The following is a 16829-nucleotide window of genomic DNA, read 5'->3' on the forward strand; positions in this document are numbered from 1 at the left end:
TTTGTCACCCCCTACATGTTTAATGACATTATTTTCCTTATTTGCTAATTCTTTTCAGATGTAAGTAAAACTCAGTGCAATTTTCTGTCAGTTCAAGGCCATCTAAACCATATAATGAGAGCTATTCTGAGGGAATTGCCTTTAAAATTGTGTATTTTTGCTGAACTTACTTTCAAATTCCTTGACCAGTTGTTCCAGGGAGGGTTCATGTCGATTCCAGGGTTAAACCAGACAGTATTTAAAATTCAAGTTAAAAACCTGTCTCAGTGTACACAAGATGTTTCTCCTTAAAGGCTGAAGTCTAAGTTATAAGTTGTTGTTTTCCATAACTTGCAGGTGGCAAGGCCAGACAGGGACCAAAAATAATGGCATCTCATCACACCTGAATACACAGGGGTCCCCCTGTGCAGGCTCCCCTTTCTCCAGGCCCTGATTTCAGGGTTCTGGGGGTCCTGGGGCTCCCCCTTTTCCACACTGCCCCCTCTCCAGGCTGCCGGGGGACCCTCACCTCAGCTATCGCCCCTCTCTGCTCCCCATCCCTACAAGTCATCAGGCATCTAGTGGGTGTCCATAAAAAGCTGCAAAACAATGAGATGCAGGCAAAAAAAAAAACCCTCACAAATATCAAAACATCAAAACATAAATATTCAGCCAAAATCCACTCACAAAAATGTAGATGAAGCCAAAAAATCCGTCCCAGAAGTTCCCCTTCTCTGGTCTTTTCAATTGGGGGTTCGGGGTTCCACCCTGTCTCAGCTGCCGGGGGACCCACGTGTATTAGGACGGGTAGGAAGATGTTCTGTCTCCCAGCCCGGCGGGTAGACGTGTTGTCCCTCAGCCCGCCGGATAGACTTGCTGTGTCCGCCCTGCTGGGAGTGCCCTGCGAATGGGGCGGGGGGGGCGGACGGGGCGGGGCCGTGCCTGCAACACCCCCGGGAGAAGAGGAGGGGACAGCCATGCTCCTCCTTTTCCTCTTCCTTTTCCCGGGTTCCATCTGCACCCGAAGAAGTCTCGGGTGAGCGGGAGAACAGGGTGGGAAAGAGAAGGGGCCCCTCAAACTCCACAGTGCCCCCGCTGCCCCCCCAAGGGCCATAAGGGCTGTGCCATGGAACACGAGAGCCGGGATGGGCCCGGACAAAGCCCCCAAGGGCACCAGGATGTGCCGCTCCTTGGAGCCCGCGCTGGGGCTGCCGCGGGGCGGGGCCGGAGCTGCACACAGGGACGGCAAAGGGCCCCGACAAAGTGCTGCGGGACCCCCGAGCCGAGCCCCGAATAGCCTGGGCGCGCTCTGGGGGTTTGGTTTGTGTTTGAGGGCATGGTTGAGAGACCCCAGAGCTGAGCTGGGAATGCCCTTTGGGGGATATTAGGTGTCCCTTGGAGGTGTTTTTGGGTGTCCCAGTGTCGGGTCCTGGCAGAGCCCCTTGGTGGGTGGGGGGATGTGGGGATCCCCTTGGTGGGGTTGGTGTGCCTGGGTCAGGCCCTTAATTTACAGGTTGGGGAGGGGGCCTCCCAGTGCACGGGGGACCCCCAGCAGCCCGGACAGTTGAGCCCCCCCCAAACCCCAAAGTGGAGAGACCCAGAGAGGGGGAATTCCTGAGAGGGATTTTTAGTGGCTGAGTCTTGGTGTTTTGAGCTGAATCTTGTGGGTGCAGGGGGGACACAGTGCTGGGGAAGGGGATTTCAGGGTGAAGCAGGGCCAAGGAAAGGGGTGTAGGGGTTGGAGGAGTGGGATGGGGAGTCCAGGGGTCACCAATGTTGATGAAAGGGGGTCTTGAGGCAGGGACACCCAGAATAGGTGGGAAAAGGGTTAAAATTTCCCCCCAGTATTCCAAACAGGGCAGGGTGTGTGGTCTCGAAATGCAAGAGTGGGGGTCCCAGAGTCAAGAAAAAGAGGGGTGTGGGGGCTGGAGTGGGTGGGATGTCCAGGAAAGGGGGTTCAGGAGGGTATTGGTGCAGGATAAGGGGTGCAGGGGCATCCCAGTGCCTGGAAATGAGGGATCAGGAAGGTCCCGAGCTCAAGAAAAAGCAGGACTAGAGGTTGGGAGAGGTGGTTGGGGGCTGGAGGTTGTGTCTGTGAGCAGAAAAGTGAAGTCCAGGGGGTGTCAGGGTAAAGGAACAGGGGGTGTGGAGTTCGGGAGAGACAGGATGGTGTTACAATCTGCTTAAATATTCTGCCAACTTTTTTTTTTTTTTTTCTCTGTGTGTGTGTGTGTGTGTGTGTGTGTGTGTGTGTCTGTGTGTGTCTGTGTGTGTGTGTGAGAAGCGATGTTGTCTCTGTTCCTGCAGGCAGAGGTGTGGAATGCAGCTCTTGCAGTGCAGATGTGATGCTCAGTCTGTGCTGCTCTCCCTTGTGCAGCAGGGCTGCTCCTCGCTCTCTGCAGAGCTCTCAGGCTCCGCGGAGCTGTCGCTCACGGGCAGCAGCGGCGCAGCCACCCCAGGCTGAACAGGGCCAGGGCTGGGTTAGCAGGAGCAGAACTGACGCAGGGAGCAAGGCAGAGCTCAGCTTTCTCCTCAGTCTGCAGGGGCAGGCAGGCAGGCAGCTTGGGTGGGGAAGAAGGAGGGTGAGAAGGTGAGATGGGTGAGGCAGGGAGGAGGTGGGAGAGGTTCTTGGCTGTGGTTCTCTCTCTCCATTCTCCACACACCCTACGCACCGAAATTCCAAGGTGTTCTTTGGGAGTTTTTATAGACTGCAAAAATACTTAGACACTGTTTTTTTACAGGTAGCTTGTGAATTTCTTAAAAGCAGGATATAGTTTTAGCTAAGTCATTACAACAAGAGGATGCTGGTGTGAGTTCTCATCAGGCAAGAAGTTTGGGTGAATTTGCTGCCATGACTTGCAGGAAGCTTGGTGAAAGGCTTTGGCAGGGTGTTTGTAAGAGAATTCTGTCTTTGTGTCGAACTGCTGACAGAAAATTCTTGGATAGGATGTTTATGACAGGAGAACAATGGGGGAATAATATTTATTCCATTTCTCAGTTATTGGTGTATAACAGATGGGTGGGAAAGGGGGATCAGGGGCTCCTTGGAGTCAAAGAAGAGGAATGTTGGGGTGAGGTGACCTGGGATGTCTGGGAATGGGGGCCTGAGGGTCCCTGGTGTCAAAGAAAAGGGGGATTCAGGCGCTGGGAGAGGCAAGATGGGCAGGAGAAGGGGGGCAGGAGTATCCTGGAGTCAGAGAAAGGGGTGTCCGAGGTTGGAGAACAGGGAATAGCCACGCAGGGGGGTCCCAGAGCCCAGGAAAAGGAGGTGCAGGGGGATAATGATAATAGTAGGGAGGAGAAGGAGAAAACAATAGAATGGGGGCACCAAAGTGCTGATTTCCAAAGGCAGAAAAGTGGGGAGAGGGTGGAGAAGTGTCCCCAGGGAAAGGTATCCCAGAGCCGATCTGCTGCTCAGTGCCAGAGCAGGGACTGGGAACAAAGATTTTGGGAATTCAGTGCAGTGGGTGGTGGGTTTCCCTCCCCATGCTGCCCATCCTGTGCTTCCCAAGGCCCAGTCACGTCCAGTCTGTGCCCAGCTGTTCCAACTATATCTCAGTTGCCCAGAACAGAATCCGAGTTGGCCCAATATGACCCTGGTCTGTCCCACCATGGTCCCAGTGTTGCCCAGTTGCCCCCAATATAGACCCAATCACTTGACTTGCTCCCAGTTTCCCCGTATGTGGTTTCAGATTTCTGCTAGCATAGTCCCAGTCACTCCCACTGTGGTCCCAGTCACCCCCAGTATGGTTCCAGTGACTTCCAGTCTCTGCCAGTATGGTGTCAGGATGATCCCAGCTGCCCCCTGTCTGTGCCAGGAGGAGCCCAAAGCTCCTGGATCACATGGAGGACCCACCCAGAGGAGGGTCCCTCCAAGTTCTGTGGCTGCAGGAAGAGCCACGAGGAGGCGAGGGCCCCCCAGAACCACCCCAGGCAGTAGAAGGTGGTCCCACAAGGCCTCCTGCTGCCCCTCATGTCCTCCAGCCTGGGCCCAGCTCCTCCTAGTGTTATCCCAGTTGCCCTCAACATGGTCCCACTTGCTTCCAGTATCAGCCCAGTCTCATGCCATTAGCTCCAAGTGTGCTCCCAGATATTTTCCAGTCATTGCCGGTATGATCCGAGTCACTCCCAGATAGTCTCATTATGATCCCAGTATGACTCCAGAGCTCCCAATATTACCCCAGTTCCCCCCACATGCTTCCAGTTGCTCCCTTTTACCCCTACTATGGTTCCACTCACTCCCAGTATATCCCAGTGGAGGGGTGGCTTTATATGTTCGAGAGTCTCTTGACTCTGTTGAACTTGAGGTCAGCAGTGACCAGGTTGAGTGTCTGTGGACAAGAATCAGGGGGAAGGCCAACAGGGCTGACATCCTTGTGGGTGTCTGTTACAGGCCACCCAACCAGGATGATGAAGGGGATGAATTATTCTCCAAGCTGCTGGCAGATGTCTCAAAATCTCCAGCCCTTGTTCTTGTGGGTGACTTGAACCTGCCAGATATCTGCTGGGAGCTCAACACAGCAGAGAAGAGGCAGTCTGGGAGATTCCTGGAGTGTATAGAGGATAATTTCCTGCTTCAGCTGGTAAATGAGCCTACCAGGGGTGGGGCCCCTCTACACCTGCTGTTTATAGAGAGGGTCTGGTGGGAGATGTAGTGGTCAGAGGCTGTCTGGGTACAGTGACCATGAAGTAACAGTTTTCAGTGCTCAGGGATATGAGGAGGGCCATCAATAAAACCTCTTTGCTGAACTTCCAGAGGGCAGATTTCAGCCTGGTCAGAAGACTGGTCCAGAGCATACCTTGGGAAACAACCCTCAAAAACAAGGGGTACAGGAGGGATGGATGTGCTTTAAGAAGGAAGTCTTGAGTGCACAGGAACAGCCTGTCCCAGTGTGCCAAAAGGGAAGCCCATGGGGAAGACATCCAGCTTGGTTGTACAGGGAGATTCTGAAGGAAATCAGTGATAAAAAGGGAGCTGACTGAGTGTGGAAAAAAAGGGCTGGCTATTTAGGAAGAGTTTAGGAACATAGTTAGGTCCTGTAGGAAGAAAATGAGAGACAAAAGTGCAATTTGAAGTCAGTTTGGCTACTTCTGTTAGGGCTGACAAAAAGTGCTTCTATAAATATGTTAATAGGAAAAGGAGGGACAAGGAAAACCTCCATTCTTTGTTGGACTTGTTACTAGAGATGAGGAGAAGGCTGAGGTACTTAACACCTACTTTCCCTCAGATTTCACCAGTAGGACAGGTGACCTTGAGGACAACTGGCCTCCTGAGCTGGTAGAAAAGAGACAGGGAGCTGAATAGTCCCTCTGTGTTCCAGGAGGAAATAGTGACTTAGTGAGGTACCTGAATCCTCCCAAGTCTGAGGAGCCAGATGGGATCCATGCTGGGGTGATGAGGGAGCTGCTGGATGAGCTTGCCAAGCCACTCTCCATCATCTCCCAACAGTCCTGGCTCTCTGGGAAGGTCCCAGAGGATTGGAAGTTGGACATTGTCACCCCAATCCACAGAAAGGGCTGCAAGGCTGACCCTGGCAACTTCAGGCCTGTCAGCCTGACCTCGGTGCCTGGCAGGGTTATGGAGCAGATCATCCTGAGTGCAATCACACAGCACCTTCAAGATGGGCAAGGGCTCAGACCCAGCCAGCATGGGTTTAGGAGGGGCAGGTCCTGTCTGACCAAACTGATCTCTTTTTACCATCAGGTGACCCACCTGGTGGATGAGGGGAAGGCCGTGGCTGTGTCTATCTGGACTTCAGCAAGGCCTTTGACACTGTCTCCCATAATATACTCCTGGAAAAGCTGGTAGCCCATGACTTGGACAGGTGTACCCTCTGCTGGGTCAGGAGCTGGCTGGAGGGCCGGGCCCAGAGAGTGCTGGTGAACGGGGCTGTGTCCAGCTGGCGGCCGGTCACCAGTGTTGTCCCCCAGGGGTCTGTGTTGGGTCCAGTCCTGTTTAACATCTTTATTGATGATTTAGATGAGGGCATTGAGTCCATCCTCAGCAAATTTTCTGATGACACCAAGTTGGGAGGGAGTGTCGAGCTGCTGGAAGGCAGGAGGGCTCTGCAGAGGGACCGGAATGGACTTGAGGGATGGGCTGATTCCAGTGGGATGAAGTTCAACAAGTCCAAGTGCAGGTCCTGCCCTTTGGCCACCCCAACCCCTGCAGCACTCCAGGCTGGGCACAGAGTGGCTGGAGAGCAGCCAGGCAGAAAGGGACCTGGGGGGACTGATTGATAGAAAGCTCAACATGAGCCAACATTGTGGCCAAGTGGCCAAGAAGGCCAATGGGATCCTGGCCTGGATCAAAACTAGTCTGACCAGCAGGCCCAGGGCAGTGACCCTTCCCCTGGACTCTGCCTTGGGGAGGCCACACCTTGAGTGTTGTGTTCAGTTCTGGGCTCCTCAGTTCAGGAAAGAGATTGAGAGGCTGGAGCATGTCCAGAAAAGAGCAATGAGGCTGGAGAAGGGACTGGAGCACAAGTCTTGTGGGGAGAGGCTGAGGGAGCTGGGGGTGTTTAGCCTGGAGAAGAGGAGGCTCAGAGGTGATTTCAACACTCTCTATAACTCCCTGAAAGGAGATTGTAGACAGGTGGGGATTGGTCTGTTTTCCCTGGCACTCAGCAATAGGACAAGAGGGCAGGGGCTTAAGCTCTGCCAGGGCGGGTTTAAGTTGGATATCAGGAAGAAGTTCTTCACAGAGAGAGTGCTCAGGCATTGGAATGGCCTGCCCAGGGAGGGGGTGGATTCTCCAACCCTGGAGGTATTTAAGGTGAGACTGGATGTGGCACTGAGTGCCATGATCTGGTAATCAAATTGGGGTTGGATTAAGGGTTGGACTTGATGATCTGGGAGGTCTCTTCCAACCCAAGTGATTCTGTGATTCCATGAGAACAGAGCAGGGATGGTGGCAAGGCCCTCTCTTGTCACAGGCAGAGCACAGGCCCAAGGGGAAGAGCAAAAGAGTCAGAAGCTCCACCTCTCTCTCTTTTATACTTCTTGATGCTTCCTGATAATGTCAGGTGATATGAAATACCTCTTTGGTTGCTCAAGTCAGGTGATGGTTGTCCCTTCTAATCTCTGTCACATCCTCTGGGTCTGATGAATTGAGGCCTGGCTGAAGCTAAAGCTAAAAGTACCACACCCCATTACATTCTATTCTCAAGCTCCATTTCTATGATGGTTCGGGATAGATTTCACACACTGAGAAATGACTTAACAAAATTCCAGGGATCTTGCTTTCAACTGGCTGGATCCTGGGACTCAGAAGAACTCCTCAAATAATATTTGGGGTGCCACTGGAGTCCTCAGAGTGCTGGAACCCGTGGAGGATCTGCAGCTTTGTCCCAGCTGGGTCATCAATTATTGTCACCAAAAGTCATCAGGAAGGAATGAGACCCTCCAAGCCCCCCTTTGGAGTGTCTGTGACTCAGACACTCCTTTATTCTGGGCAGAGACAGGGAGAGAATCTCTCCAGCTCCATACAAGCCCTTCCAAGAGTTCTCACATATTTATACATTTTGTCAAACAAAGAAATGACCATTTTTTTCTTCTAAGATATACAATTCTCTTCATTAATTGGTATTCTATTCTTTATTGGCTGTTTTGGTTGAACATTCTTTGGTGCTTTTATCATTCTGGCTTAGGCAAAGTCTCCAACTCTCAGGCTGAAATGTCTTTGTTAGTCTCCTCAGTATCTTCTGGTTGCTCCAACATGTCTTTGAAGCACTATAAATTTAAGGTCCCAGATGTCCAATCTTCAGCTCCCTCAGGCTTCTCTTTCCTGCAGCCCATCAGAGCCAGTCCAGGGAAACTCAAAGCTTTGGGTCTTGAAAGACAAACTGATGAGAGTCTGTGAGAAGTAACGCAGTCAACGATTACCACTAATTAAAAATGTAGGAAAGTTGTATAATATGCAGCACTGGGAGTAACTGGGAAGTGGCTTGTTGGGGCTGGGCTGGGATGTGAAGGAACCAAAGGCAAACTGTGAGAAGATCTGTGGAGTCTGAGGAGGTTGGGAAGGCACATTGAGGGTGCTTGGGGTCTCCTGGGAGAGCTGAGGGCAATTGAAAGTTTAAGGGGTCCTGAGTGGGCTTGGAGGGGATTTGATGGTTCGTAGTGGGGCTGAAAGGGGCTTTGAGGGGTCCTGAAGGGCTGTGTAGGGAGTGGAATGAGGTTCCAGGTGATCCTGGGTGGGCTGGTGTGACTGGGAGGAGGTTTGGGGGAGGTCCCGGACAGGCTCTGGGAGGTTTTAGGGGCTCCTTCTCCCCGGTCCTCCTGGAGCTGCCCCTGGACGCCCCCCAAGACACTGCCGGGGGTCGGGGCTCTGTGTCGGGGTTTGTCCTCCAGGGCTGGGTCTTCTCCCTGTGCCACAAGGGCAGGGGGGCACTGTCAGTCGCATGTCACCCCCTCTCCTGCTGTCCCTCTGCCCCCAACCGGCTGCTCCCAGTGTTCCCAGAAAAGCTTGCCAGTTCTCCCCAGTCCCGGTCACTGGGGGTGCCTGGGGGAGATCAGCCAGAGAAGGCCCTGAATCATTTTCCAGCCAATCAGAGCGTACGGCGCTGATGACTCTGCAGTTGCCAGGCAGACCCGCAGCGGCCCCCGCTCCCCACCCCGAGCCCACCCGCGCCCGCCCCTCGCCCCCAGCGCCCCCCGGGATGGCAATTTGGGGCAGGGAGAGGTGGGGGCGCCCAGGCCGGGCCCTCCCGCGCTGTCCCGGCCTTGGGGACTGCGGCAGGGGCGGAGTGCGGGCGGGAGCGGCCAAGAGCCCAGCGCTGCCCCATCCCGAGCTGCCCCAGCTCCATCCCTGCTCCTCCCGCGGGGGGGCGGCGGGGCTGGGGGCAAGGGGGGCCCGGGGTGGGGCGCTGGGCCAGGGGGGAGGAGGAGAAGGGCTGGAGGGGGCGGGACTGTGGAGGCGTAGATGCGGCAGGAGAGGAGGGACAGAGCAGGGGGAGGAGCCGGGACAGGGGACACAGAGAGAACAAAGCACCGCGTGGTCGGCGCTCGGTCAGAAGGTCGGTGTGGGGCGGGGGGGCCAGAGCGGTTTTGGGGCCCCTCGGGTTATCTGGGAGGGAACCCCGGGACCCGCGGAGTGGGGAGAGCGGAGAGGGGCGATAGTGGAGCTGGGAAAGCCCCGAAATGGTGGAATTGGGAGGCGGGAGGACAGAGGAAGCCCCGCGACCCTTAAACGGGGGTTCCGGAGAGAGAGAAGCCCCGGCAGTGTGGAGAGGAGGGGGGAGCAGCAATGCAAGGGGGAGGTGGGACCCCCCAAGAGCCTGGAGAAGGCGAGAGCCGAGAGAGGAAGGAGCCGTGGGATTCCTGGGATCCCCGGCAGCCCGGAGAGGGTGGGACGGGATCCCCAATACAATTGGCACCCCCAGCAGTGCAGACAGGAGGACCCCAATAACCCCACCGTGGAGAATTCAGAGAAGAGGAACTGCTGGGAGGGTTGTTTTGGGCTGAATTTTGGTGTTTTGGAGGTATTTAGGGACACAAGATTTGAGGTGGTGGAGACTGAGGGCGGAACTCGGGACAGCTGCGGGGAGAGGCGCTGGGAGATCGGTAAGTTTGGGGGGCTTTTGGGGACCCAGGGCGGGTTTTGGGGGTCCCACATTACCCACCCACCCCCTACTCCTCCCTAGGACCTACCGGTGCCGTGTTGGCCATGAGAGTGAAGGTGGAGAAACCGGGTAAGCCCCTCCCCCATCCCGGGTCTGCCGTCGGGACCATCAGGTCCATCCCACATCCTCCCCCACCCCCCAAAAAAAACCCAAAAACCATCCTGAGATCCTTAAACCCCATAATTAAAGCCGCAGGGTTCCCCAAATCACCTCCTGGACCTGACAGAGCCCCTCAAAATGCCCCAGAGTCCCCCCCCCAAAGCCCCCAAGACTCCCCCAGAGTCCCCCAAAACTCTCCAGACCCCCCTAAAAACTGCACAGAACTTCTCAGAGACCCCCAAAACACCCAAGAGAACCTCTCGAGTCCCTCAAATTTTCATCCAGACCCTGCAAACCACCCCAAGACCAACCAATCCCCCAGAAACACCTTCCCAAATTCCATCGCCCTCCCTCCAAACCCCCTCCCAGACGACTCCAAATGTCCCCAGGACCCCCAAACAACACCAGAACCCCCCAAGCCTCTCCCAGATATTCTCAAACCAGTCCAGGACCTCCCTAAATTCCCATTCCAGATGATGAAAACTACCCCAGGATCCCCCTAAATGCCTTCCACACCTTCCAGACAACTCAGAACCCTCCAACTGCTTCCAGACCAGCCCAGATACTCCCAACCCTTTCCCATAAACCCTCGTCCCTGACCCCCCAAAACTCCTTGAAGGGACAGTTGAAACAGAGAGAACTGAAGGTAAGGGAGACACGTGGACAGCCTGAAAAAGCAGGAAAATCAGATTAATTTGATGGGATTTTTCCTGGAAGCTGAAAGGAGGAAATTGGAGATGATGCTCTTGGAAAAGAGGAACGGTGTGAGCGAGTGAGGGGCAACCACAGTGTGGGGAATAAAGGGAGTCACCCCCAGAGGGGGCTTTGCTTGGGGGGCATCCCTGGATGCTGGAAAATCCTGGGATCGTCACGTGCCTCCAAATGAAGGCGCCTGGCACAGTTCCCCAAAACCCCAAACCATCAAGATTGGGCAAAAAAAAAACCCCAAAATATGCAGATTAAGGAAAAAGAAATTCAAGGCACCAAGATTTACTTCCAAAAAAACCCTCCCAGAAATTTGCTCCCTGTGGTCTCTGTGCTTGTGGTTCTGGGGATCCTCCCTGTTCAGGCTGTTGGGGGTGCCTTGTGTTTTGGGGTCCCCTGTCTGGGGTTCTGCCTTTTCCAGGCTGATGGATATCCCGGGAATTTCAGAGGTCCCCCACTCTGTGATCTGAACCCACTGAGTTTCTTTGATTCCCCCCTCTCCATGATCCCTCCAAGGAATGCCGAGGGTCCCAGGGGTCTTTTCTGCCCTGACTATCTGCTCAGGGTGCTCAGGGACCCCCCTGGATCCCAAAATGGACAGGCCAGAGAGGGGGCACCCTCAGGACCCCTGGCATCCTAGAGAAGTGGGGCCCTTGGGAACCACCACCCCAAGCAGAGAGTCAGGGGAGGAGGGACTGTGGGGGCCCCAAATCCCCTCTGGTGTCCCTATTTGGGGGTTGAATCTTGGTGTTTAGGGCTGAATGTTCAGGGTGCATGGGGGACACAGAGCTGGGGCAGGGGGTTTTCTGGGACTCACATGGCTAATGAAAGGGGTGTAATTGCTTGGAGAAGTTGGATGGAAAGCCCAGGGGTCCCCTGTGCCCAGGAAAGGGGGTTCAGGGGTCCTCGATGTTAAGGAAAGGCGGGTCATGATGTAGGAAAACCCAGAATGGCCAGAAAAGAGGGGTACAAGGTGTCCCCCAGTGTTTCAAAAGGGATCTGTGGTCTGGGAAATGCAGGACTGGGGGCACTGGGGGTCCCAGAGTCAAGGCAAAGGGGCTGCGGGGACAGGAAGAGGTGGGATAGCTCAGAAAGGGGGTGCAAGGGTGTCTTGGTGTAGGATAAGTGGGGCAGGGACATCCCAGTGCCTTGGAATGGATGATCAGGGTGGGCCCAAGGAAAGGAAGGGTAGGACTAGGAGTGAGGAGAGGTGGTTGGGGGTTGGCGGTGGTCCCTGTGCCCAGAATAAGAGGGTTGATGAGATGGCAGAGGAAAGGCAAAGGGATTGTGAAGTCTGGGAAAGGCAGGATGAGAGGGAAAAGGAGGGCAGGGTGGTCCTGGAGTCAAAGAAAGGGGGATGTGAGGACTGGTAAGCCGGGAATGGACGGGCAGGGGATTGTGGGGCTCTGGTAGCCTGGAGAGGGCGGGGACCCTGGAGAGGGAGAACCCCCAATACAAAGGAGACCTCCAGCAGCCCAGACAGGGGGAACATTCAGAATGCCAAAAGGGAGAGGTGAGAGAGGAGAAGGTCCTGGGGGGGTTTTCTTGAGCTAAATCTTGGTGTTTTGGAGGTTTTTCTGGACACAAGATGCCCAGTGACTTTTAGAGAGGGACTTGAGCAACCCAACCCAAGGCACTCACAGCTTGTTTTCCCCCCAAAGCCAGGATTTATCCTTCTGAAGGTGTGTCGGAATGCCAGAGGAGGCTGCGAGGCAGAGGAAGATGCCCCGGGACCCCCAGGCAGGTGAGGTGGAAGTCAGTGCCCCTTTGCCCCTCTCTTGTGCTGCATCTTCCAGCCCAGCATGGCCCCGGCTGCAGGACAACCCCGCTGTCGATGCCGTCCTGCCGGGGCCGGGTTTGGGGGGATGTCCTTGGCCTTCCCTGTGGGCCGGAAGCAAATGCTCTGCCTGTCCTTGTTCCTTCCTGCCCCAGGCCCCAAGCTGAGCACGGGGAACATGGAGGACAAATCCCCCCAGCAGAACCTGGTGGCAGAGGCCACTTTGAACAGCTCCACAGAGCAGGAAGTCACCGAGGAGAAAAAGCCACGGAGATCCCTCAGGAGAAGCTCTCAACTGAGTTTTGGGTCCTCCGATCAGGATAGAGCCACCCAGCGTGGGAAAGATGGCCACAGCTTCAAGCAGAGCTCTGAGCTGGGGGTGCAGCAGCAGCTTCAGAGCAGGGAGAAGCGCTACAAGTGCTTGGAATGTGGGAAGGGATTCTGCCAGAGCTCCCACCTGATTCGCCATCAGCACATCCACACTGGAGAACGGCCCTACAGGTGTAGGGAATGTGGGAAGGGCTTCAATCAGAGCTCCACCCTTGTCCAGCACCAGATGATCCACACTGGGGAACGTCCCTATGAGTGTTCCCAGTGTGGGCAGAGGTGTCGGACCAGCTCAGAACTCCTCAAACATCAGCGCACACACACGGGGGAGAGGCCCTTCTGCTGCAGTGACTGTGGGAAGAGATTCAGCCGGAAAGACAACCTCATCATGCACCTGCACCACCACAATGGGGAGAGGCCTCACCAGTGTGGGGAGTGTGGGAAGAGCTTCATCCGTAAGTCTGAGCTTGTCATCCACCAGATGACCCACACTGGGGAGATGCCATTTGAGTGTTCCGAGTGTGGGAAGAGGTTTCAGACCAGCTCAATTCTCCTCGTGCATCAGCGCACACACGCAGACGAGAGGCCCTATTGCTGCACCGACTGTGGGAAGAGATTCATCCAGAACTCCCACCTAATCAGGCACCGTCATATCCACACCGGGGAGAGGCCTTATGACTGTGACGAGTGTGGGAAGAGCTTCACGATGAGCTCTAATTTGACCAGACACCAACGGACCCACCAGTGAGGGAAGCCCCACGAGTGCCCCGACTGTGGGAAAAGCTTCATCTCTGCTCCATCTCTATGACCCACATTCCTTGTGACTCACATTTGGAAGACCCCTGGTTGGTGGTCTCCACATCCTCCTGCTTTTCCGTGGGCACTTGAATTAACACAGGGGGAGGAACATCCATTGTGTCATGGGTTTAGTTAGGCCCAGATTAAGGCTTTAGTTTTTAGAGCAAAGCCTTGAACAGTCAGCTGACTTGAGCTGGGTCAGCGCATCTGACTCCTACTGGCCAACTCTATTGCATCCCATATTCTGACATCATCTCAGATAGAAGACGACAGGGAGGAGGAATTTTCCTTCTTCATGCCGGATGAATAAGGAGTTTGTTGGCATTGCAGAGCTCCTGCGGGGAGACTGAGATACTGGGGAAGTTGAAATTTATTTCCTGTTTGTTCTTGCTTCCTTTTATTCTTAGTCTGTACTTTGTATTTCTTTTGGTTTCTATTTTTTCTGATCAATATACCTTGTTCTGCTGAACTATGTCCTGTGTTTTGGATTTTAGGGGACAGAAGAGGAGACTTTGCCTCTGAAATGAGTACTTGGCATTTTGCCACGTCAAAGCCATCACATATGGGGACACAGACTGAAGTGGGAAATTCATTGGGAAAGGGGAGTTGCTGACTTTTGACCCTAAACATCTCCCCTGCTCCATACCCTTAGTTTATCTTGTGGCCTCACGGAATCCTGAATGGCGTTTCAGGACTTTTCTAAACTCAATAATTCCATAATTCCAATTCTCTGTGGCTCTGCCTCTCTGTGGGCCACCCAACCCAACCCCATGCATATTCATATGGTTCATTTTTTTGTTTTTTTTTTATTTTATTTTATTTGATCCATCTTCATCGTATCAAATCACCTGAATTGGGTTTAAAATAAAGAAACTGAACAAAGACATCTAAATTTCCATCATTCTCCTGAGAATTGGGGCAGGAATTTTAGGTTCAAAGGGATATTCAGGAAGATTTTACGGTTCTGTGGGGATTTGGGAGAATCTTCCCCAAAATTGGAGGTGTGCAGACCTACTGATATTTCACCATCGTTTTGCAGTCCAATATCTGAGAGGGATTGATCTGTCAGCTCATAACACCTCAATCCCACCCCAAAATGTCTCCAGGCCAACTTGAAATGACTCAATCCCATCCCAAAATGGTTTAATGGAACTTGAACCCACTTAGGGGGAGTCAGCAGCAGGAGAAGGAGTGCTACAAACCCAGGGAGGATGGGATAAAATTGGGAGAGCTTGGAGGCAAATTGGGAGGGTTGGGATTGGACTTGGAGGGGGATGGGTTGGGGATTGGGAGACAAGAGATGGGGTGTGTAGAAAAACTGAGGGAGTTTTTGGGGTGCCCTCCTGTCCTGAGGGGGGTACTGTGAGGGAGTGTGGGGGACATGTGACATCAGCACTTGGAGTGGGGCCCCACAGGAAGGGACACAGGGAGCTCTTTTTGAGGGGATCCTGCTGGTTCCCACCAGTTCAGGGGACTTTAAATATCTTTTGAGGGTTTCCCTCATCTTTTTTACAGGCTGAGTTGAACCTCTTGCATTTTGGTGGGATGAGATGACCCTATTGACAGAAAAATCCTGCTGTTTTCAACCAATTTTTAGGGAGTCTAAATGGCTCTTGGGAGTCCCTTCCTCATTCTGGGGGTTGCAGGGACCCTCTGGCTCCACTGAGGGCTGGGGGGCTTTTAATGCCCAGTTTTGAGGTGTTACAAGTGGCTTGTGGAAGGCCCAAGTTTGATGCACATCCCACCTGCAGGAGGGTGTCCCTCCTTCCTCCAGGCCTGCTGGGGTGGGGCTGGGACCCCTCCACACACAGGGGCACCCACAGTTCTTTCTAGGGGATGAGGCTCCTCATGCACTGGGACCAGCCCAGCTGTTGTCACAGAATCCCAGAATGTGCTGAGTGGGAAGGGACCCCCAAGGATCATGAAGTCCAACCCTCAGCCCTGCACAGACCCATCCCCAAGAGTCACACCCTGTGCCCCAAGTTTACACCTAAGGCTGAGAGAGAAATAGTACCCACCAATCCCAATACAGGTGGGTCCTCTGGCCGCCCAGACAGGGTGGAAAGCAGAACACTGAAACGGAAATAGCAGAAAAGGGTATTTCCTGAGAGAGATATTTTTGGGTTAATCTTCATATTTTGAAGTGGGTTTTGGCTTAAACTTGATGTTTTTTAGTTTTGATATTTGTGAAGGTTTTTTGTCAGAATCTCAGTGTTTTGTAGCTTTTGATGGACACCAGGTGCCCGGTGACTTCACAGACAGACTTCCCAGACAGACAGACTATTCTGAGTTTGAAGGGACCCACAAGGATCGAGTCCAACTCTTAAGTCAATGGCCCACACAGGGGATTGAACTTATGACCTTGGCATTATTCCAACCAAGTTTTAACCCACTGAGCTAATCTCAGGTTCTAGAGATGAGGAGGGGAGAGGGGCAAAAGTTGAGCTGGAGGCCCCCCCAGTAGCCTGGAAGGGGGAGTCCGCACAGGAGTGACCACTGAGTCAAAAAATTGGAGAACCCAAAGAGGAGGAATCTCTGGGAATGGCACCCTGAAGCAGAGTCAGGGCAGAAATGATTCCCAAACCCCCCAGCACCTTTGGCATCTCTAAGTGAGACTCCCATCCTGAACAGGGGAGACCCCCAGAACCCCAGAGTGGATAGACCAGAGAGAGGAAATTTGTGGGACTCTTTTCAGGGACAGAATGATCATTGTTTGAACTACTGTTTGGCTGAGTCTTGATGTTTTATAGTTCTTAGTGGTTGATCTCAATGTTTCTCAGGGTATTTGTTCTAGGGAGGGTTCAGAAGGACTCTGAGCTGAAACTATGCCACCATTTAAAATATGAGTAAACAGCATTTATTCAAGTGAAATAGCAAAGGAAAGAAGAAAAACTGAGAAGAGGGTACAAAACACAAGACCCAAGACATCTCCCACTCGCTCACACACCACTCACACAGTTCCTGTACCTCTCACACAGTTCCTGTCCCGATCCCAGTGTGCTCAGGATCCCCAGTCTGAGCAGCTGCTGCATCCTTGGCTTTGGGTGGCTCAACACACTCAGCAGCGTCCCCGTGGAAGGCACCGCTGTCCTCGGTGCCAGCACACACCTCCTCCTGGAGCAGGGACTGTCTGTTTGGATACACTCGCTCTGGGACATCTGTCTGGGTGTCTGTGGCCAGCACAGCCCAGAGAGAGGCCACCACTCCCTCCCCCCATTGTGTAACTGGAGACCCCCTGAGCCTGCATAGTGTCTATCGAGGGTCTCCCTTTCTTGGTCGGTCAGGAATTTTCATCATCTTCCTCACCCTTTTCTCCTTGACTCATCCTTGAGTGGCTGTCAACAAGCAGCCAGGCTGCAAAACATTCCCTGTGTACACAAGATGCTTCTCCTTCAGGGCCGAAATCACTCATTATCAGTTCTTGTTTTCCATCACTTTCCAAGAGAAGAACAGACTCTCAGAGGCATCAAGGCCAGTCACAGAACAAAACAGCACCTCATCCTGCCTAAATACAGCGTGGG

General features: G+C 53.7%; 2 protein-coding genes across 2 annotated transcripts in view; one reads left to right on the top strand and one right to left on the bottom strand.

Moving 5' to 3' along the window:
- LOC139684145 (uncharacterized) overlaps positions 1–16829 on the bottom strand; it is a 1342464-nt gene that overhangs the window by 1069255 nt on the left and 256380 nt on the right. The window lies entirely within an intron of this gene.
- The window catches only part of LOC139684146 (uncharacterized), an 800710-nt gene that overhangs the window by 429550 nt on the left and 354331 nt on the right, over positions 1–16829 (top strand). Inside the window, 1 exon segment of the mRNA XM_071579747.1 lies at positions 12583–13254. Within this exon segment, the coding sequence (XP_071435848.1) occupies positions 12583–13254 (672 nt within the window).

The sequence above is a fragment of the Pithys albifrons genome, chromosome 32, assembly GCF_047495875.1.
Source record: "Pithys albifrons albifrons isolate INPA30051 chromosome 32, PitAlb_v1, whole genome shotgun sequence".
In the NCBI taxonomy this organism is placed as follows: Eukaryota; Metazoa; Chordata; class Aves; order Passeriformes; family Thamnophilidae; genus Pithys; species Pithys albifrons.